A 22,732-nucleotide genomic window follows, 5' to 3' on the forward strand; every position below is an offset into this window, starting at 1 on the left:
ATCATTTCCGTTATCCTGAGTCGGGGTGAGTGGGGAGACCAGGCACTGGGGGGGGGCCTCTGCTTGCCCAGGCTCCCCCGGCAGTGCCCTGCGTCACCAGCAGCAACGCCCACACTAACCCCACGGTCTGGGCGGAGGGGCGAGCTGGTATCCCACCCCTAGGGCCTCCTACTTACTTTTTGTTGAAGAAACACAAACCCCTTGAGATTCATGTACTGTATGATGGAGAGAAGAGAAAAAAAGTACCTAATGTTCCCCCAGACAGACAGTATATTTTGTACTTTGTAAAGTGTTAATTAAAATGAAGACAAAAAAAAACGTGAAGCTGGTGGACAGCTGTGTGGTTTGTGTATCCGAGACCTCTTCATGCTGTGCTCAGGGGGTCGCAGACGGGGACCATTCAGCACGGGGCACGACAAATCGCAGGCTAGCACCCCAAGACAGAGCTGTATTCATTCCCCAGCGCTGTGTAACAAGCCGCCCTGGAACCCTGTGGCTTCCACCTGTGTGCTGGTCCTAGCAGTAGTGACCAGTAGGGACTGCCCGTGAAGCCTGGTGCCACCGGGCGGGCGCTGTGGAGACCCCAGCTGACCTCTCCGGCCTTCCCTCTGCGGCCCCTTCCGCTCCGGTGTTCACGGGGTCGCCATGCCTAAGACACACATCTCCCACCACGGGCCACGCAGGCCTAGGACCTGACGCGTTTTAGTCTCTGCGCACGGGGTCCAGCGGGATGGCAGCTGACAGGGACCCCTATCACCACCCTCCTGGACGGTGGCCAGGGTTGGCTCCAGCCTTGACCCCTGGGCATTGTCCTGTCAGGACACACGTGCCTGAGGGTGTCATCTCTGCACAGCCAATGACTTCAGGAAGGAAAATGAAAATCCTCGAGAGTCACTTGTGAGAAACTCAACCACAGGCCCCTACACTCTCTCCGTGGTCCACCGCGGAACATCTGCCCGGAGTGCCTGCTGCCCCGCCACACCCCTGCCCGCTGTGAGCCCCCCTCATCTCACAGCCAGGACACGGCCCTCTCAGCGGCCATTCTGCTTCCACTGCAGCCTCCCGCCCCCCAGCTCCCTCTGCCTGACCATCTAGAACGTGGTTCCCCGAGGTGGGGGTTCTGGTGGCTTTAGCAGGGAGTTCGCTGCAGACCCAGAGGCCACCCTCTCTGGCTGTTCAAACCCACCAGCTGAACCCAGGGAAAAGAGGGGCAGCCTACTCCTGTGAGACAGTCTGAAACCTGCTGGAGGGTCAGCAGTGAGTCTGGGAGGCAGGATGTCACTGCCTGAGCAGCCCACACGGCACCGAGCCCCTAACAGGCACATGGGACGGGTGCCGAGTGGGTGAGAGGCAGGGCGCTGGGGGGGGGGGCACAAGAACCCGGCCCCTGGCACAAAGGCCAGCTGTTCCCCCAGCGCCACACCACACTCCTGAGTCACTTCCAACGCGGGTGTCACAGCTGAGCTGTGTCCAGAGACCTCACGGCTGATCTTTCTGGAAAAGGAGCACCAGGCCCTCTTCTGAGACGGCCGTGGGTGGGCTCCGACCCCCAGCCTGCGGGTCCCAGCTGAGTCCGTTAGCCGTGGCCCACTGTGACATTGGCTGTTTCCACCTCAGTGTTTTCTCTCATCTGAATGGCAGGATGGAATCCACTCAGAATACTTCTGAACAGGCCTGTTTTATATTATCAAAGGCCTTTCCTTTAAAAAAGTTAATCTGTAAACGATCAAATACAAAAGATCTTTTCAATTAGTAAAAAGAAAAAGGCAGAGAAGCATGTTTTATTCCAAAAGAGATTTGTAAAAGATGTTTTTCAAGAAAGACAAGTTATAAATCAAATGTTTTCTGCAGTTTCTGAATCCTCCTCCTCCCAGGCTTGGCGCTTCAGCCAGACTTTTGAGGGATGTGTTCAAACCCTCAACCCACAAGAATCTGGCCCCAACTATCTTCCCATGGGAGCTCTAGACATTTCCGAGCCTGCCCTGAAAAGGCTGCAGGGCCAGTGAGGGCCGAGGCCACGGGGCCCAGGGTTCCAGCCGGCACAGGGTCCTCACCCCTCGGCAAAGCCCATCCGAGGTGGCATGGGCAGTGTGCTGGTCCACCGTGTCAGGGACAGTCGGCCAGGAACAGTCGGGCAGCAGGGTGGACGTGGTTACACGCTTCAGCCGGCCTGGCCTCAGCTGAGCTGGGTGCGTCCTGCAGAAACCCCGCCGCGCGTCTCCGGAGCCGCCTCAGGACCAGGCGCGGTGCGTGCTGGGGCAGACTTGCTTGCCCTCCCTGCCAGGGTTCTCATCCAGAGCAGCGCTGAGCAGGAGGCAGGGGGTCTCCTCCTCAGCGAGGGGAGGGTCCTCAAGACTCCCTGTCTCCCAGGTTGTGACCCTCACTCCTTAGGAGCTGGGTCACAGTCCCCAAACAGTAGCCGCACTCTGCTGGTCTCGGTGCGCTGTCCCCAAGGCTGCAGAGCCACAGGTCACAAGGGTCTGTCCCTGTCAGCCTCCACTGAGCCACGCAGCGCTGGGGCCAGGCTGGGTGGGCCGTTCAGATGAAGGACCTGGCCAGGGTCACCATGTGATCCACGCCACACGCCACATCCACGGGCTCCCCAGGCATTGTCACCTGCAGAACAAGGGCCAGCAGCATGAGGGGGTGGCCCGCAGCAGGGCACTCAGGCCTCTGGCTCTGAGCAGGGCTGGACACAAGTCCAGTAAGTCGAGCAGACATTAAGGGGCCAGCCCACCCCAGCTCGGCCAATGGCAGCCTTCGCTTGGGGTCCTGGGCAGGAATGGTGTCACTGTCCAGGAATGTCCACCCTGTGAGCCCTCCCTTCTGGACAAGCTGGTACGCCATGACCTCTGCAAGGGGTCACCATCATGACTCCAGACCTTTTCTCCTGTCAACTCCAGCTCCCCACAGGGCCAGGGTGCTCCCAAACTCGAGCAAGGGTGTCTGCACAAGACCCTGCGGGGCCAGCCCACCTGTGCTGACCACCCTCTTACTCAGCCAGCCAGCTCCGGGTCACAGGCTGCTGCATCCCATCAGGTACAGAGGCTCTGGGCTGCTTGCCTTGAAAATGATTCTCGCCTGGCGGGGAGGTTTAGGGTCATGGCTTTATGGGACTTCCCAATTAGCTGCTCCAGCGAGGAGCATTTGGTTCAAAAAGAGGGAATGCACAGTTCCCCTCGGTTCCAGACTTCCCAGAGCTCAAACTATTGCTGTCGTATTTAAACTATAAACCAAAGATAGCCCCTGAAACCTTAAACCCAAACAATAGGTCAGTAAACGCGTGAAAACTGCCTCCCTAGAGCGCTGGACTCTTAAGATCAAACTCCACGGGCTCAGAGTGGCAAGAGCAACTTGAAAGGTTAGAGGCAAACCAGAGGGCAGTGCGTGGGCACCGACCGAGGGACATGACGCCCCTGAAATGCACGCGTGAGAACTGTTCAATCAGTGCATGTTTTGCTAAAAATACAACAGTTCTGCTTTGTTTTTTTTAAAAAGGGGCAAACCCCCCAAAACTCACTATTCCACAGCTTTGCCTGGCAGACTCCAAAAGCTCAAGATTCAGGATCTGTCACCGCTACAGAAGGAGCCAGCTCTCTAGGCCAAGGACACTTGGTTGTGTATTATTTCTTAAAAAGTTGCAATCACATGGTTCTGACAGACATAACACTCAGTGGAAAAGAACAAGGTCTTGAGTATCTCTGGTCCCTGTGAGCTGAAAAACTCAGGGTTAACGTGAAATAGTTGGAGGCTAGAGTCCTCCTTGAGGCACCCAGGAAGAAAGGAGTGGTGGTGACCGACTCTGGAACCAGGCCACTGAAACCCGTCTGGAGCACAGGCTGTCCTGACATGGGTCACTGTGAGTTAGGGGGTGACGTTGACAGCAGCTGGTCCAATACCCAGCCCACTGTCATCTGCCCCATCCCTCTTCCCTCTGAACTGGAAATTACTCATAAATGGTCGTCTTTGCAAAGTCTCCACAGCACACGCCGTGCACTGTGGTTTCTGAGGCAGCTGTCAGGACGGTGTCAGTGTCACTGGTCCTGCTGCAGTGACAGACCCGCCTCTCCCCTCCCCTACAGCAGCACTCGTGCGGTGACAGCTGGCGAGGGCTTTGGGCCTGTGGAGGTTACTGAGTTCATGAGGGGCCCAGGCTGCTGGCGTGGGGCCGGCGCGTGGCCTACACAGCCTGGGACCACACGGTCAGGCTCCGGAGCACAGGGTACACGCACACTGGGGGCCCCGCCAGGCCCTCCTCGCCCTCCCTGAACAGATGTCACAGGAATCACATAGAGAAATCACTAAGCAAACAAGAGCCGATGTCAGCTTATGAGCCAGGCTCCGAGATACACAGGCGTTCCAGGCTGGCTCCAGACGAAGCAGGGACTCAGTGTGCTAGGTGGGGGCTGCGTCCAGAGGGACACTCAGCAACCGCTGGGGACGTCAAGTGCTGCTGGCCTGTCCTGAGCGGGGACTCTCCCCTCTGCCAACAGGCTGCTCCTAGCACCCTGGACCTCACCCCAGACAGCACTGTCTCACAGCCCAAAGCCCAACCAACTGCTGCCCTGGGCCCAAGGCAGGTCAGCCACCAACAGGAGGGCACGGCCCTGGAAGCGCACGTGGCCTGGGGCAGCAGAGGGCTGGCTCAGAGGACGCGAGAAGCTGGGGTCCCCCTCTCCAGGCTGAACTCTACTGTTCTCTCTCTCTCTATATATATGTATCTTTCTCTCTCTCTCCCTCCCTCTCTCCTTCTCCTGAAAGCACAATTTGCACTCAAAGCCTCACTGCAAAGGAAAATTTGTACCAAAAATCAGAATGACAGTTCCCAAGTGCCTGGGAGTGAGACACGGGGGCACAAGCACAGCCTGTCGGGAGCCCAGCAGCCCCACAGGCCCCCTCTGTCGTCACGGGAGCAGGAAAGCCCTCACGTTCAGAGGAAGGGGACACTGTCCCAGCAGAAATGTGGAATCAAAAGTGGAGTCCCGCGGAAGTGGGGCTGCCTACGGTCACTGAGGCGGCCACGGTCACAGGGCCCCGCTCTGAGCATCAGCAGACTGACCCTTGCCTCCAAAGACTGCTGTCTTAGTCCTGAGGAAATAAGGGTGCTGTCCAGAGGAGGAAGCCTGTTCCAGCGCCTGCCATGTCATCACAGACAGCCCGTGGACACCACCTGGGCTGATGTCTCCTGCCCTCAGCAGGACAGACAATACGCGTCGCTGTCGGGGGATCCCCGGTTCTGAAACATGTCTCTGCCGGGGCCCCGTGCTGTCAGGGATCCCAGGTTCTGACACGTGTCTCTGCCGGGGCCCCGTGCTGTCAGGAGAGCCCAGGTTCTGACACGTTACTGCCGGGGCCCCGTGCTGTCAGGGATCCCAGGTTCTGACACGTGTCTCTGCCGGGGCCCCGGGCTGTCAGGAGATCCCAGGTTCTGACACATGTCACTGCCTGGGCCCCGTGCTGTCAGATGAGCCCAGGTTCTGACACATGTCACTGTCGGGGCCCCATGCTGTCAGGAGAGCCCAGGTTCTGACACATGTTACTGCCGGGGCCCTGTGCTGTTGGGTGAGCCCAGGTTCTGAGTCTCAGTAGAACCAGCGGGTATGAGCTCAAACAGGGTTTACTCGTTTTCTTCTCTGCATTACTCTTAAAATGATGTCACAAATTCTTCCACCAAAGAGTCATAAGAAATTGTCAGAGAATAAAATGAAACAAAGAAAGCAACCCCCCCGCCCCCGACCAAAGCAGAATCCAGCTCACTGGCCGCGGACGGCTGCACAATGCCTGGTGGGTCAGTCTGGTTGTCCACCGGCCCTCCCACTGCCCTTCATGGCCCCAAACTGAAGAGTGGGAAGGGGCTGGAGGGTCGGTCCGGTGTCCCTCTCTGTTGTGCCTCTACGTGCGGGTACCCATGTCTCTCTAGCCTGTGGACAGCCCTTGGGCAGCCTCCGGCATGACATCACCAGGGCACCACGGGGCTGTCACACTCAGAGTGCATCATTCTGCCCACCTCTCGCTCAAAAGGCCCCAGAAGTGAGGTGATGCTCCCCCACCAAACTCCTCAGTCCTGCAGCCTGAGCCCCAGACACTGACTGCCCCCAGTAAGATATCTGGGGGGGTGTCATGGTGCAGTGCGCTGGAAGCTGGCATCCTCTAGGCCTCGCCCTGACCCACCCACACCCGGGAAGCCACCAGGGAGTCTGTCCTCAGCACGGCCTTACCCGCCACGGGAAGTACTGGTCCTCCAGACGCCCGATGCCCAGACACCCTCGGATGTTCTTGCCCCACACAAACAGCTCTCCTTTGTCTGCAAGATACAAAAACAGGCTGGTTGGGACTGAGCCAAGAGCAAGTGTCCAAGAGGAGGAGGGTCAAAGAACTGGGGACACAAGGGCCAGCGGTAACCAGGAGGGTCAAAGAACTGGCTTTCTAGAACTAAGGACACAAGGGCCAGGGGTAACCTTCAGCATTGTACCAGGCACCACTGGCATCCTCGGAAGGGAAAGGAAAACGTTATGATGAGCCTCAGACACCAGTGACGTCCAAGGCCAGACTCCACGTGTCCACGAGGGAGACCACACATGCAGGGTCCTGGATCCAGGGGAGCTCCGTGTGCCCACAGCCCGCACCCCTGCCCAAACACCCCTCCTCAAAGGTTGACGGCCGGCATCCTCACTCCCCGGTCACACGCAGGCTTTCTAAGTGGTGAGAAGTAAACCATGTGTCATCCTTGCCAGGGGAGACACACGGTGACCGGCACCTGTGCCAGGCCTGCGTCTGTGAGCAGCTGGGGACAGGACAGTGACTGACAAGGTGGCTCCTGTCCTCAAGGGGCTCCAGCAGGTCAGAGCTAGAAATAAACAAGTGACTAAACAGCTAAATACATCCATACACATGGGACAGGGCACAGCATGGAGAACAGGTGCTACAGGCCCGTCACCCGGGCTCGGGTAGAGATTGGGCTGCAGAAGGCCTACTCTGGGGCATGGCCCGGCCCAGAACAAAGCCCAGTCCCAAAAAACAGCTCCCAGACAAGGCCAAGCCCCCAGAAATGGCCCAGTCCAGGACATGACACAAGGCCCCAAAACAGCACCTGGACACAGCCCAGCTCCCAAAACCAGTGCCTGGACATGGCCCAGTCCAGGACACAGCCTGACCCCCAAGAACAACCCAGTCCCCAGGACCTAGTCCAGTACACTTCATTTCACCTCCTGAGTCTGGCCAAAGGCAGTCTCAGGAAGTGGAAGGGATGACACCCACAGGTCAGGCTAATCATCAAGGCCTCTTATGACAGCTGTTGCAGCCGCTCTGGTGCAGCCTCCCCTCAGACCCCACGTGTTTCAGGGCACAATCCTGCCTGGTACCAGATGTGAGCAGACCTCAGGGTTCACCAGCTTCAATTCCCAGTGGCGCAGGAGAAGCCTGATGTCTGACAGCCTCCGTGAGGGGGACGGTAACCGCCCTCCAGGGCAGCCGTGGGTCACGGGGACATCTGGGCAGGGACTTCTCCACAGAAGCAAGATGAACTATTCTGTTCCTACAAGGATTCACAGCTCAGAAACCCTATGGGAAGGTCTCCTGCCCTGCGGGTCATACGGTCAGAATCAACAGGACGGCAAGAGATGTGTTGGTTTTTGAGGGTTTTTTTAAAACTCTACTAGAATACTCTGATGGATTCCGGAGTCTGTAACTCTGCACACAGTCAAAGCTTCAGAACATTCTGGAAAAGAGATTATCTGTTACTTTCAGAATTAGTCCCTTATGATTCTTCTTTGCTAAATCAAAGTTTTAAGAAATTAACAGGAGCTAGAGGAAGTTTTCCGAGGGATGTGGCTGGCCCAGGCTGCATGGGGGGAAGGATCCCTTGTTTGCCCCTTCGGCACCAACTAACTGGGGGGCCCCCAGCCAGAGGCTGCACACTCGAGGGTCCACGCCTGTGGCCTGAAAAGAGCTGAGCCGGGTTCCAGCTGCCATGAGGCCAGCATCTGCATCTTCACATTAGAACTGGGACCGAAAGGGAGCTCTGGTGGCCTAGTGGCAAGAAGCTGAGATGCAATCCCAAAGGTGTGTGGTTTGAATCCACCAAATGCTCCGCTGGAGAAGGAGTGGCAATCTCCTCCTGTGCCAGTCAGACTACAGTACACAACAAGAAAGAAAAAAAAAAAAAGAACTGGGCCCAAGACATGAACAAGGACAGCTCATGTCCACCGTCCAGACCAGATGTAAAACCAGTTACTAACCCTGGGCCTTAACGAATTTTGAATTGTGAGAAAGTAGCTTACAGACCTGAGAACCCACAAGGACATTAACTGAATCAGGACTGTTTCAGTGGGCACGTGAACCAAGGGGGACCGAGGTGGAACAAGGCACATCAACCGGAAAGCAGTGAGGGGGCGGCTGTGCCTCTGGGGTGTGTCCAGCAAACCCGCCTCAGCCTCCTCTGGGATCACGCTTTCCCTCCTCACGCGGAGACATCGAGGAAGTCGGCCACCACAAACCTCAGGCTGAGCCTGCACCCTGCCCACGTCAGCCCCACTCCGTCAGGTCAGGTTAATCCCCACCTATTCATTTTCTGATTACCCAGTGGGGACTTGGTTTCCTCCAGCACCTCGACAGACTGAGGGGGCCCCTCCTCCTGCCAACGACTGTGTCCTCCTGAGAAAATCGCTTTAACGTCCGCCAAACCACAAACCAAATGAATCAAAAGCAGAAGTCCAGGATGAACAAGCCTCGCCTCCTCCAGCCCCGAGCCAAGACCGCTGGGTGAGCCCGTCTCTGCTCTGACCCGCACACCGCTCGGTAGAAGTGAACTGACCACACAGTCTGGGCATGGAGAGGAGCCCATTCACCGGGTCAGCGGTGGCTGGCGGGCTCAGTCACTTACTGGTGAGGGCAGCGAAGTGGCTGAGTCCACACCACACTCGGGAAACCTGGACCTCGGGGTTGTAGTCCGTCAAGCCGAAGAGGGTGGGTGGGATCATTTCTGGAAGAGCAGTTTCCACTAGGTTTGGTCCTTTCCCAAGAATTCCGTAGCCCCAGACAAAAACATGTCCTTCTCCTGCGTTACAGACAAAACAAGGGTCAGCGTGTCAGCCCAAGCGCAGAGCCCTCACCAGCGAGTCACACTGCCCATCAAGTCCCCATCCACGTGGACTGGTGTGGCAGGAGCACACCAAGATGGCCAGCAGGCCTCTTTCTCCCCTGCCCCTGCCTTAGTCCTCTCTGGGGAACCCTTGGAACGTAACCTCTCCACATCCTGGGGCACCTGGCTGGGACCATCTACCCCATGAACTCAGAAGGGCCTAAGGACAACAACTGGCCCCAGTGACCGCTCTCAGCTTCACACGGCCAGCAGACCAAGCCAAGAACATCAACTCAGGGCCAGATGCTTGAAGCTCTTGGAAATCATTTTTTTGGTTTTGTAGTAAATGAAAACGTATACTATATGGTAGTAAAAAGTGTCAACTCATCAGACATCTAATCCCATTTCACAGATCCTGGGATGAGAACCTGAAGGCCCATCTCTCATCTGCCTTCTACGTCCTGGGGCGGCCTCTCTGGGGTGTCTGGCCCGGGATGAAGGAATTACGGAGCTCCTGCTCTACTCCACAGGTCTGCTACAGAGTGACAAAGCTTCACCCTCTAAAATAAACCCCCACAGTTCTCCACACAGCCACATTCCCTTTGCCACAGCCTGCAAAGCTGCTGGACCCTGACTGTGTCCCTCTCCAAACCACCTCCAGCTTCCCAGAGAACTGCAGGAAGAGGTTCTCACCATTCAACACGGCACAGCTGGTCCCACCGCAGGCGGCCTGCTTCACCTTCCCCACTCCGGAGAAGGGCAGGCACCGGGGGACGTTCACCTGTGGAAAGGAAACCATCCATGTGGTGAGGAAAGCAAACCGGTTAGAACCCCGTGCATTCTGGTCTCCTGGACACAGCAGGTGAGCTCCCGGCCACTCACTCACTCCCTCCCCGAGAGATTCCTGGACGAGGTGCGGGGGCTACAACGGGGAGGAGGGACCTGCCTGCTCAGTGCTGGTCCACGGAGGAGGCAGATGCCACCAAGAAGGGGCACAAAAGCACCTCTGTGCTAATGAAGCAAAGTCCCTGGGTCTCTGAGAGTGTACCCGAGACTTGATCCAGTTTTGGGGTTGCCTGAAACACCTGTGATCTGTGCTCTGAAGGATAAGGGATGAGGAGAACTCAACTAGGCAAGAGGGAAAAGGAAGACTATTCCCAGAGGAAGGCTGGCACCTGGAAAGGAGATGAGCATGGCACATCCCAGGGACATCAGGTCAGAGGGGCCCAGCAGGGAGAAAGGGTGAAGGGGCAGGGTTTAAAATGATGGGAGAAAAACACGTACACAGGCCACAGATGGATCTCGTCTTTGCCCCAAGTGTAGGGGGAGCCAGTGAGCATCTGAGCAGAGAGAAGACGGGATCAGACATGACTGGGTCAGACAGACATACGACATCGGAGAAGGACCAGGCTGAAAGAATGGACACTGGTTCACTCGTGGACAAAATGAACTAGTCAGTCCCGGAGACAGTCGAGCAGAAAACGTCAAGTGGTACTCAGAACCGTGCGGGCCCGAGGCCCCTGCCAGCTGGAGAGCGTGGTGAAATGAGCTCCTTCACGGGGACTCTGACTTGGGTTCTGTCCGAGAGGAAAAGGAAGCAGCCTGGGAGGCCTCTCCTGACCCTGAGCAGCGAGTGACCCTTGTTACCACTGCCCTAGTCCTCCAGACAGGCTCTGCCTTTTACCCAGAGAAGCCAGTCCCTGGCAGCAGAAAACGTCAGTTATGCAAACAGAGGAGGCGATCACATGCGGATTGGCTGGTTCAGATCAGAGGTAAATGGTCCTTTACTATGCAAACAGGGTGCATGTCCCAGGAGGACTGAGCCACTTGCCTATGTAAGCACCTATCCCAGGGGTTGAGGGGACCCTCCCCCACCATCAGAAGCCTGGGGCGGAGGGGTCCCTGTGCTGAAGTGACAGAGTTATAGCCCTGGAGTGGTGGCAGCAGAACCCAGGACATCAGAGTGAGATGCTACGGTGGCTTCATGGCCCTCGAAGCAAGGGAGTTATAGTGGGTTTGCTGACCCTAGACAGAGTAAGACCCTGGAGTCAGGACCTTTAGGAAGGAACCTGGCTGGCAGAAGAGGCTGCTTCTGGGCACCTGTCAGCACCGCCTATGCAGCTTCCTCCTGGCCTTCAGCTGACACTTACTGGTAGGTAGGAGACCTGCAGGCACTTCCTGGAGTTGAAAAAGCTGGACACTTGGGCAAGTGTGTGGCTGGGACTGAGCAGGGGTCGAGAAACAGCAGCCAAAAGAATGCTATTGAAGAACTGCCTGAGTTGCTTCCGAGTTAATCTTGACCCCATGTTCCCTCTAAAAATCATACAACTGAGTATACGCTCTGTGAGTTGTGTGTGACCAGTGCAATGAGCTGTGGAACACAGCAGAGAAGGAGCTGGTCATGGTGAGGGCAGCTGGAGTCAGAACCACATGAAAACGCTGAGAATGGCGGTGTGTCCGCTGTCCCTCTCACAGAATGAGCTGTGTGCTGCTGCCCACGTTCATTCTTTCTAGAGTCAGAGGAGGTCGGCACTACTGCTCCCTCAGAGCCCTGAGCAGAGAGTGACTGAAGCCCGGGCTGTGAAGACGCTCTTCTTAAAGAAGAAAAATACCCAAACCTGCAGGACCTTCAATGGTCAAAGACCGCACAGTGGCTGAGAAGGGAAGACGAGAGACGGAGAGAGAGGGGGGACTCCAGGAACGGAGGTTTAAGGTGGGAGACACAAAGGGGGTGCAGAGACTGATGGGGGAGAAATCTCTGCAGATAGAACGAGGCTGGGGAAAAGGTGGAGGCAGACGTACGGTGGCGCCAGGCACAGAGAAGAGACCCTGCCCCAACAGGGAGAGAGATGCCGCCTTCACTGTGACGGAGAGCATGGCCAGGTGGACAGACACAGGTCGGCATGCAGGACATGTGCGGGGAAAGGCGTGTGTCCAGCTGAGAGTCTCTTCTCTCAACTAAGCTCCCACTTCGGCGGCAAGTGAGCGCATGTGTGTGAGCTGCACCTAATGACCTGCCTTGGATGAACAGAACAGTGATGGGATGTCACTCTGGGCTTCTCACTTTCTCACTCTGATGAAGCCGCCAGCCGCCACACCGTGAGCTGCCCACGGAGAGGCTGACGGGGGAAGAGACCAACAAAAGACGAGCCAGTGAGGGACTAAGGCCGCAGGCCCACCGGTCCCTGAGGAACAGACTCGCCCTCTCACGGACACGCTCAGACAATGGTCCATCCCAGCTCGACTTGGGTCTGGAGCCTCTGAGAGATCCGTAGGCAGAGGACCACAGTAAACTGACTCAGAAACCAGGAGACAGTCTGTGGATGCTGCTGTAAGCCCCCACGTTTTGGCATCACTCATAATGCAGCTAACAGGTACCAATGACAGGACACTGGGTTTGTCCCCCGCAGGAAGAACACAGGCGGGCGTGCTCGCTGGCCTTGTTGTTTATCTTAATAGTTACAATGAGTAATTTAAATGATCATGCTTTCTTCTTTGTTTTGGCTGCTAGGGAGCTCAGAGTCAAATCTGCAAGCATTTTTAGCAACTATACCAGAAGGAGTGGCATCCACTTCCGTAATAGCTTGCCTCCGGAAACCCTATGAACCTGGAGAAAGGATGAAAGTCACACAAGTGTTGAGGACTTTTGTTCATAGGGTCGCTATGACTCGCCTACGATTCGACGGCACTTAACGACAATATACCAGAATATAAAGAAAGAATGCCTCTTTTCATCATCTTACCTGATCAGTTTCTCCCTGCTCAGCTGGCTTTATTAATGTATTTTCTAAAGCCCTCAGTGTCTTGTCAGAAGTCTGATTACATAAAGGAATATGGTATGGGTTTTCCATAGTCCTTATCTTTCAGAGATTATTTGCAGAAAATTTTAATGAATGAAATATATTCAGCCAGTGGAATGAGTAAAATACGCCGGAGGAATGAGTAATCTCTCTCTAGGAAGGAGAGGATGGACAGATGTGTCAGCCTCTCCAGAAACCCTCAGAGCCTCCTGCGCTCAGGCTCCCTCTCTGGTGGGTGCAGCCCCTCATACATGCAGACAGACAAACACAGTCTGGCTTTAGACAAACTGGGGCCCAGAGAACCAACAAGAGGTCTGGCTCTGACTGCAGAGTGTTACATGGTAATAAACGGCCTACTTCTCTGTTAGGAAAGAAAAAGAAAAAAAAATCCAAACCAGAAAAATAGACAGAAGTAAAAATGACAGAGAACTGGCCACTAGGGGTATGCAGGTGTCGTGGGGTTTGGGCAGGGCTGCCGATGAAAATGTTCTAGACAATCACTTAGACAGTGGTGGTGACAGCACAATTTTGTGACTATAACTGAAAAGCCCTGGGCTGTGTGCTTTAACAAGGTGATTTTATGGAATGTGAACTATGCTGTGATTTTTAAAACAGGCCGTTAGGTGTGAAGTGTTGAAGCTGGGTGATGAGTTCACAAGGAATCATGACATAATTCCCTCTACCTTTCGATTTGAGATTTTTCATCACACAGTGTTCACAGCCCCACTGTGCCGACTACGGTTCCCTTGGTGAGGCAGCGGATGAGGCCAGCGCCTCTGAGGGGCTCTCGGTTACTGCCTGACCTGGCCCGGCTGCACATGTCGCTCCATCGAGCCACCTACGTGTTATACTGCATTGAAGAGGCCACCAGCACATCGGAGACGCTGCTGTAAACAGCCTGGGATCCCTCGGGCACAAGACGGGGCACACAGGCACACGTAAGGAGTTAACTCATCGAAGTACCAATGGAGATGCCTTCTGCACCTACGCTCGCTTGCTAAGCTCCAGGGAGACCACGAAGCCCTTGGTGAAGGGCGAAGCAGCCCTCTACAGCGCTCCCTGAGGAAGAGCTTACCGGGGTGTCCCTGACACCTGCTACCCCCGAGTCCCCATCCCCACGACGCAGGGCACCAGTACCTGTGTGGAATCCGTGACCGAGGCCAGCTGCAGGTACTCCGAGTTCCCCCAGCCGAAAACATCGCCCTCTGCAGACACGGCCAGGCAGCAGTCCCCGTAAGTGGCCACCTGCACGATGTGCACGCCGGCGAGGTCTCCACCCAGCTTGGTGGGCACGCTGCTCATGTTGTAGTGACCCAGACCTAACACGCGGGGGGGACTAGGAATTACTTCAGCAAGCACCGGCTGAAGCACTTTAGAAACATCAGCTCAGAAGTCAGACCCATTTCTCTTCATGTTCACAACTGCCTCCCTGTCCTCTCAAAGGGGGACAGACACACCCGTCCGTAACTGGTGTCTTTTTTAAAATGTCTGTAATTCCAGATCTGATTCCGGTTAGCTAACTCTGCCAAAAAAAGCATCTCTGCACAATAAACCTTTTAGATCCTCCTATGACAGCGAATAATTAATGTTTTTATTCTTAAAACATTTTATTGGATGAATAAAAACAAGAATCACAGGGATGAAATGGGGAAAGTGCTGTTACAATATGAGAGGACTGTATTCAATGTCATAAAATGTGTACGACTAGTTGACAGCAGGTGATTTTTAATGCACTGCTGTACGTGTCAGAAAACAGACAACCTCTCTAAAAACTAACTCCAACCTGCCACCCCACCGCACCCCAGCCCTGACAAACAAAACGGGCCTGGGGAGGAGCGTGGGGCACAGGCAGCCCACCCTGAGGGCAGATGTCAGCATCAGCAGTGCCCTGCAGGTCTCTCTCTGCCAGCAGGGAGGGACCGAGACTGAACCTTAGACTCCCGCCTTGAGCCAGCTTCCCCTGGGAGCATCAAGAAGGCAGCACCCCTCACTCAGCACCCCAAAATCCAGATCCTACAGGAGAACACTGCCACATTAGGGCTCTCAAGGGTCCCGCAGATTAAAAGTTCAGAAAAAATATGAGCTCATAATCAAAAGTTACCTGACACACAAGTAAAAATGTTACCTTGAGTGTCACTCCACAGAATAAAAAAAACAACTGAATTATACTCTCAAGACTTTATAGACCCTCAACTGTGAGAAACACCATTTAAAACAATAAAACCCACAACCTGCTGAATGCAAAACAACAGCAGGAGTAACCGGCTATTCAGATGACCAGACAATCAGAAATTAAAATTACAGCTGAAAACTCATATGGACAAAAAGATCAGCTACAAACTGGGAAATAAAGACACATATAATGCTACAATTGATAGAAGATACTTGTACAGGTTCCCAAAACTTAGTAAAAAGGAGACAAATAAGTAACATAAAAAACAAAGACACCATATATATTTTAGAAGAAAAACAAGACCAACGAACAAACATATAAAAAGATGGCCAAGCTTTTGTAGTTTAGAGAAATACATATTTAAAACATGATGAAAGACTCAAATGTCTTTGCTCCAGAAAAATATAAAATACAGAAAGACTCCATAACTAAGGATGGTGAAGCTGGTCCCTCACCTGTCCCCCTTAATCACTCTTCTCATATCAGTTATGAGGGTCCTCTGTGCTGAGAAGCTCCTCTGTGGTGTTACTGCTTTATTTCTGTGGGATCTGGGGTGAGCAACCTGAGGGCGCTAACAGCCAGCTTAAGACAGGCGATGTCCAGCCCATGAGAGACCCACGGCTCAGAGTCCCACACTGCCTGAGCCAAGACCTCACCAAAGGGGTCAAAGACCCTACCTGTTTGGCCATCAGCACCCCAGCCACACGAATAGACTTCTCCTTTCTCTGTCAGGAACAGACTGTGATCCTGGCCACAGGCCACCTGTCAGAAGTGACAAGAAATACTCAGAAGCCCAGTGGTCAGCACCGTCCACACGGCTTCCCCAGCACCTGGCCTGGCGTCCCTCCCCCTCTTATGCTTCCCTGGACCACCGCAACCTGGCTCTCATCACCCACCTGCTGACAAGGGCTCTTGCTTTAAGTGTCCAATGTCCCATGGACTCCTTCCAAGAGCCCCTCCACCATGGGAGAATGGAGCCTTCATCCACCACGCTCCTGTCCACCCTTCCAGCAGCTTCCCATTCCTGTCACCCTCCGCCACACCCCTTCAGTGCCAGGGGTCCTCTCCGAGGTTCTGTCTCCACTCTCCTCTCCTCATTTTCCCTTCCCTGCCTGGGTGGGCACTCCCCCTAGCCAGGGCGTCAGCTGTCACCTCTGCCCAGCCCACACTCACGAAAGGCAGCTTACGGAATATTCGCCATGCCTAGTGCAGGGCTAGCGGGCCGGCAGCGCCACCCTGGAGAAAGGGACTCTGAGAAGTCTGGTAACAGGCCCCCTCGGCAACTGAGTCCATCCATAGGATGTGGGTGTCTTATTCAGCACACCCCAAAGCAAGTGCACCCACCGGCTCCGCCTCACCTCTCCCTACCCCTCACCGAGCCTGCCTCCCTCAGTCTCCCCGTCTTGGCTAACATCCACCCATGTGCCTACCACAGTCACCCTGGAACCTTCCAGCTCACTCCCTGCCCACTTATCAACTCCAAGTCCAGTCGGTTCTCCCAACATCTTTCCTATCTGCCTCTTCTCCCCAGGACTCCCCACCAGCCTCTCCCTACTGTACCCCACGTCCCAGCCAATATTCTCTGACTGTGCCATATCTGGCTGTCACCTGCCCTTCTCTGAGCTCCTGATGGCAAGGATGAACTCAAACTCCTTCCCGCTGCACATCAAACTTCCACATCATTCACCCTCACCTACCTCCCACCACCCTGCTCAGACACACCAGACCCCTACCCGCTGCACTGGATTCCCTGCTCACACCGCTTCCTCCTCTCCGCCTGTCCTTCCCGCAGGACTGCCCACCCTTTCACTACCTCCCCACTTGGCAGCCTTACCACATGCCCTCTGGGTGCTCCTATAGCGCCTTCTGTATACGGTCATTTATGGACTCAGATATGTTCTCCTGGTATCTACTATGTGCCAGCCACGGCCCCCACACGAGAATGAGGCAGGGAAGAGGAGAGGCTGGCCTGCTGGCCTGGAGTGGACAGGGGCACACTGTGACACGGACAATAATTCTCTCCCCATCCTATCAGTCCCCTGCAAGGTCTGAATCACCCTGAGATCCCTGGTAGCTGATAGAAATAAATCTTGCCCTATTCTAAGTGAGCGAGAATTCTCAATAAAATAATTCACTCATTCAAAAAGTCCCCCTAAAAAAAAGGCCCCCTCACAAGTCTGCCTCACCCCATGGGGCTTTCAGCCTCTCAAGACACCCGAGGAAGGCAACTGAGGGCTTTCAGAGCATCTCGTACCTGGACCACCTGTCCCTCGAAGTCCTGCATTCTGTGGATTTTGTGACTTCCACTAAGGCAATTTGAGAGACACAGGGAACATAAGAGTAAGAACTGGGTCAGCCTGGCCACCTGGCTCCCACCCTGTCCCCCAACCCCCAGCTTATTCCTATGGCCACACAGTTACTATCAGGGAAACGCTCAGATCAGATACTAACCAGAAAATATGCTCAGATCATTTTTAATTGCACTGTGGCAGCACTGTGGTGAAGGCACCAGGCTGCTAACCAGAAGAGCAGCAGTTCTAAGCCACCAGCCGCTCCTGGGGATGAAGACGTGGCTGTCCACACACAGACCCACAGCCTCAGGAGGGCGGTGGGCGGTTCACACTGTCCTACACGGTCCCTGCGAGTCAGAGTCCGCCCCGCACAGAGGGCTGTGCGTGAACTGTAACATGCAGTCAGAGCTGAGAATGGCGTTTAGACCCGCCAGGAAAAGGAATCAGAAAGGATTTTTATAAAAAGACTAAGATTAGAAGAATTTAAATGAGATGGTTTTAAAGTTACTAAAAAAGTAAAAAGCCATTTTAAAGCCCATTAATGCAGAAAAGCTCTAAGCATCACAACCAATGCTCATTCACGCTCCCGTCACCCCAAGCACATGGATGACAATCAACAGGAAAATAAAATAACTGCTCCAAACTGTTTCACACAGCACTGCTCAGCCCGACAGGGAAAGGCCGCCCGCCCGGAACTCACCTGTAAACTTCATCTTCAACCACCTTTCTTCCACACTGCCCGTAAGAATTGTTCCCCATGCTGAAGACTAAAGACAGCAGTGTCAGGTCAGATCTGCAAGCTCAGAAGACCCCACAATGCTGAGACTGGGGGTGTCATGACCACTGCTCAGCTTCTGTCCCCGGCACTCGCCCCTGTGCCACATGCACCGACGCACCGGTGTACACCTCGGGGACCAGCTGTCCTGACTCTGCCTTCTGCTCTAGTCTCACCCCAGGTGGGCCCCCACTGGCAGGCTGGCACCTCCTGTTCCTGGGGGTCCTCACACCAGGTCCCCTTTGGAAGAGCCTTTCTACCACATTCACTGAGAAAATCAAAGTTTTCCATTTCCTCAAGTTGGCCTTTCCCTGAAAGCAACCTCCCTTTTTGGAGGGACCACATCCCCAGGAAGCCCCACATCACTTGGAGAGATGTTAGTCAATGGGTTTCCTGCAGCTGCAGACGGCAAGCACAGGCGAGAGCTAGAGCCCAGCTCAGGACGCACGGCCAGAGAGTGGACAGGGACTTCCTGCGGTGGTCGTCACTGCCCGCGACCGTCTAGGGCGCTGACAGCTCTCCCAGGTAGCCCTTGTGATGGACTCAGAAACGCCCAGAGATCCAAGCACACAAACCTCCTTCGCTGTCCGTCAGGATGAGGGAGTGTGCGCGGCCGCAGGACACCTGCTGCACTGTGGTCTCCTGAGGCCGCTCCAGAGGCAGCGGGATGGGCGAGGGCTCCAGGACGTACTCGTACCCGCGACCTGCAAACACACAGCAACGTTCCTGCTTCTCGAGTCTCAGCAGGCCGACTCCGAGGGCAGTTCTGAGACACACACTGACCGACCCCGCAGGAAGAAGACAGAGCTGGAGATGGAAAGACTGGCCCGAGTTCTGAGAGGACCGGCAGGGCTGGACAAGAGCACCCCCGTGTCCCCGACACCCAGGCCAGCGCCCCACGCTGCCTCCCTGACACCAAGGAAGTGATTAGTAGACTCTGTCATATTAAAGAATCTCTCCATATGCACTTACTACTATTTGACTTTTTAAAGAAAGTAGAAACCTTTCCTCCTGCAATACCCACTCAAGTCCGCTCCGGAGGGAGAACAGCACAAACGTGGCACATACATCAATAGGAGATAAACTCCACACGGTACTATGTCGGAACCCACTGAGACGACCAGCTAGCACCACTGCCCTCCTGCAATAAGCAGGGTCACTGAATGGTATGTGCGGAGACCTGAATCTGGGGAACATGCTCAACCACAAGGGAAACTATCTGTAAATAAAATAAAGGCAACCCTGGCTCTAGATCCCAGCCCCAACTTACAGGAAACACAGAGGACAGAGGCAATGTTCAATGGCGCCACAGACTACAAAACTGTACAGGAGAAATACTGAGATTTCATCAACAAATAAATTTCAAGGAAAAATGGTTCCCACAGACTTTGCTAAATATTTCCAGAAGTGCTAATAGTATTACGGTTATCTTCTTTTTAAGGGCATTTATTATTTTTTTTAGAGATATGTGCCAGAATATTACTTAAGTACATGCTATAAGAAAATTTTACCCAGAGGCACACGGTTCAAATCCACCAGATGTTCTGCCGGGGAAGGAGGGACAATCTCCTCCTGTACCAGTCAGATCTGATTTGACGGTACACTCACACAAAAATAATAAAATTTTTAAAAAATAATAAAAAAAATTTTATACATTTTCATTTGAATAAGAAAAAATGAAAAAGGTGTGAGTAATTCCCGCTGATGTAGCAATAAAGCATCATTGTTTTTACATCTGACTAAAGTCTAATTTTGTAAATGTCATTATACGTTATTTTTACCATCCAAACATTAGGCGTTCAGAATAATGGCTCCATCCTAACGTGTCCACAGAGACCGTCTCCTGTGCAGTGTCACATCCTAAGCCTTTCAGGTTGCTCTTAAGGCAGGAAATGAGCCCTGGCTGCAAGGACTGGATTGTTAACCAAAGAGTGGGCGGATCTAGCAGCCACTCTGCAGGAAGGACCCAGGCAGCCTCACGGCCCCCGCGGAGGGTCACAGTCCTGGGACCTGGACCATGGCAGTGAGCTTGGTGTTGGTCTGGCCAAGACAGGAAGGAAACAAAGGAACATGTGAGGTCAGAGAGCATGTCATCAACGAGGAGAAGCCAGGACCTTGCCCTGTGTCTGAAGGCCCAATGTCATTACTGAAGGTGACACAAATCATACGTTCCAGAGGGGTCTGAACAACGTGCCCTTAGACTCTGTCTGTTTTGCTCTTCTGGTTTATAGAACCATGTGCCCCTTGCAGCGGAGTGCAGCCCACGGGGAACACTTACCTTTATTTTTCCGGCTCTGGTGAAATCCGAGCTGAGAATCCTTGTTGAGCCCCATGCCCCAGACTTTCGTAATATCCTTGGTTTTGGAGGACAGCAAGGTGAAGCCATAGCCGCAGGCAGCCGAGGAAATCTGAAAGGGGTCCCAGAGAGGATCAGCTGATTTGTATTATCAATTTTTTCCCATCAAATGACAAGTTCTTTATCAAATCCAAGACCACATGCTGCTGAAATAACAACTAAAGTTTATCAAGCACATTCTGTGATGTCTGTTTTATTTCATTTAATCTTTGTAAGCACTGTTTAAGTAGCGTTATTACCAACTCCATTGACCAGGAACACAGTAGGAGCAGTCGGGGTCCCAAACTGCTAGAGTCTGAGCCTTGACCATCATGGCTCTCCCCCTTACCACCTGGGGGCTGGGGGTGATTAGGCACCTCCTCTGGGTCTGTTCCCCTTCTGTAAAATGGGATTATTAATAATCCCATATAATAATTGCTCTCACAGGGTTGTTATAAGGACTTAAGAAGTTAACACAGCTAAAGCCTTTAAAGTAAACAGAAAGTGTCTACAAATAATTGTTTTATTCTTCTAGTTCACGGAGGATTTAATTAAATGCCTTCCTATGACATTTAAAAAAAAGTAAACAGAAAGTAACTTAAGAGTAATATACATTAAACATGATCATTTGTTACTATTGCTATTTGAGAAATAAGAAAAGCTACACATTAACAATGTATACTGCATTGAAACAGATGAGGGAGAAAACTTAAAAAGGATATATGATTAGGTACTATTGTCATGACAGGGGTCACGAGAGAAGGCTGCATAGTGCAGTGGACTTGGGGGAGGGATGTATAACTGTGAAAGAATTTTTCTTTTAATTTTCAAAGAGAAGAATGAACTGGGGGGGAAAGGTGGACAGGGAGAAAAACGCAACAATGAATGAATGGAAATCCAAAGTGTGTGTAAATTTTCATCAAAATTAATAATTTTTAACAAACACCCAAACAATGTCAAGTCCAATGTGAGGTGTTTTACCCACACTGTCAGCAGTCCTCACCTTTACTGAACACCAGATAAGACACTGAGGACTTGGGTGGGGCTGCCTCGCTTGATTCACCCTCCCACCCACAGTGACCATGTTCCCAGTCAGTCACAGACAGTCTTGATTTACAGGCGAAGTCCTAACGTTCCAAAGTCTCTGCTTTACACAATAAATCCCAGGGTCAACCTAACAAGCGCCCACTATCTGTCAGTTTTTACAGAAAATGCGAAAGCAAACATCAGTCTAAACTAGTGCTGCAGAAAATGCAACGCACTAGTGATACCAAGTACGATTCTTTTAACATTATTATTATTATTATTATTATTATTATTATTATTATTATTATTATTCAAGCGTTTCTTGACGAAAGCAGAGGATCTTTCTGAAACCCAACTTGCTGAAATCTTGCTTAGATAAGCTATCCAAAAGTGGTATTTCTCCCTTCAGGCTATGAGGGGTTTGTCCCTCACAAACATCTATGAATTCTGTGTCAGCCAAAACCCCACGCTTCCAGAATGGCTCCAGCTCCACACCAGCAACTGACCAGGGAGCTGGAGGCCACGTGACCCACCAGTAAACCCAGGACGTCCCGTCCGGCCATAGTCACAAGGAAAAACAAAGGATCCAGGGCAGACTGAACACAGTTTCTCTAATGAACAGAAAAGGAGGGGAGGGGAAAGTCCTGGTTTCAAACTTTGTGACCGTGTGAGGTACAATTCCTGGTCTCTTCCTGTCCAGAATCAAGAAGAGTGAAGAAAAGCAGAGACACAGCGAAGCAAGATGCCAACAGGACACATGAATCACCAGTGCCCAGCCCCATGCTGAATGATCTGAAAGGGATCACAGCAGAGGGTCCTGGGGTAGAGGGGGGAAAATGTGGAATAAAATTCTAACTAATAAAAAAGGCCGGACTTACTGATCCAACAGAATCTAACAGAGCCACCTTCAACCTTGGAGCTGGCCTCATCCCCAGGGTCCAGCTCTCATACACAGCTCCACTGGGTCCCCACCACCACCAGAGAGGTATCCACTTAGATCAAAAAGGCAGCACTGCCCAGGGAAGAAGCTTAGCAGGCAGGAAGGGGTAGGGCAGAGACAGAGGAATGAAACCCACAAACACAGGAACAGAGTGGAAGAGCGCTGTTACAAGAACACCGCAATCAAAGTCGCAAAACAAAATGCCTATCAACTGCTGAAAGGAAACCAAATTTGCTCTGTAAACTTTCACTCTGATCACAGCAAAACAATTAAAAAAAATGAAAAAAGACCAGAGGTGTGCAGTTCGAATCCA

The 22,732-nt window shown here is 53.1% G+C and overlaps 1 protein-coding gene across 1 annotated transcript in view; it reads right to left on the reverse strand.

Moving 5' to 3' along the window:
* Positions 1-2,538: 2,538 nt before the first annotated feature.
* WBSCR16 (Williams-Beuren syndrome chromosome region 16) overlaps positions 2,539-22,732 on the reverse strand; it is a 27,707-nt gene continuing 7,513 nt past the window's right edge. The window contains exons 2-11 of the mRNA XM_006889664.1: positions 20,397-20,526; positions 18,694-18,822; positions 18,044-18,110; positions 17,307-17,358; positions 15,730-15,814; positions 14,017-14,198; positions 9,773-9,860; positions 8,882-9,055; positions 6,219-6,304; positions 2,539-2,616 (exon numbers count right to left, since the gene is read on the reverse strand). Coding sequence (XP_006889726.1) covers positions 2,539-2,616; positions 6,219-6,304; positions 8,882-9,055; positions 9,773-9,860; positions 14,017-14,198; positions 15,730-15,814; positions 17,307-17,358; positions 18,044-18,110; positions 18,694-18,822; positions 20,397-20,526 — 1,071 coding nt within the window. The remainder of the gene's footprint in view (positions 2,617-6,218; positions 6,305-8,881; positions 9,056-9,772; positions 9,861-14,016; positions 14,199-15,729; positions 15,815-17,306; positions 17,359-18,043; positions 18,111-18,693; positions 18,823-20,396; positions 20,527-22,732) is intronic.

Source organism: Elephantulus edwardii, unplaced genomic scaffold (assembly GCF_000299155.1).
Source record: "Elephantulus edwardii isolate Elephantulus edwardi_28Jun2011 unplaced genomic scaffold, EleEdw1.0 scaffold00080, whole genome shotgun sequence".
Lineage (NCBI taxonomy): Eukaryota > Metazoa > Chordata > Mammalia > Macroscelidea > Macroscelididae > Elephantulus > Elephantulus edwardii.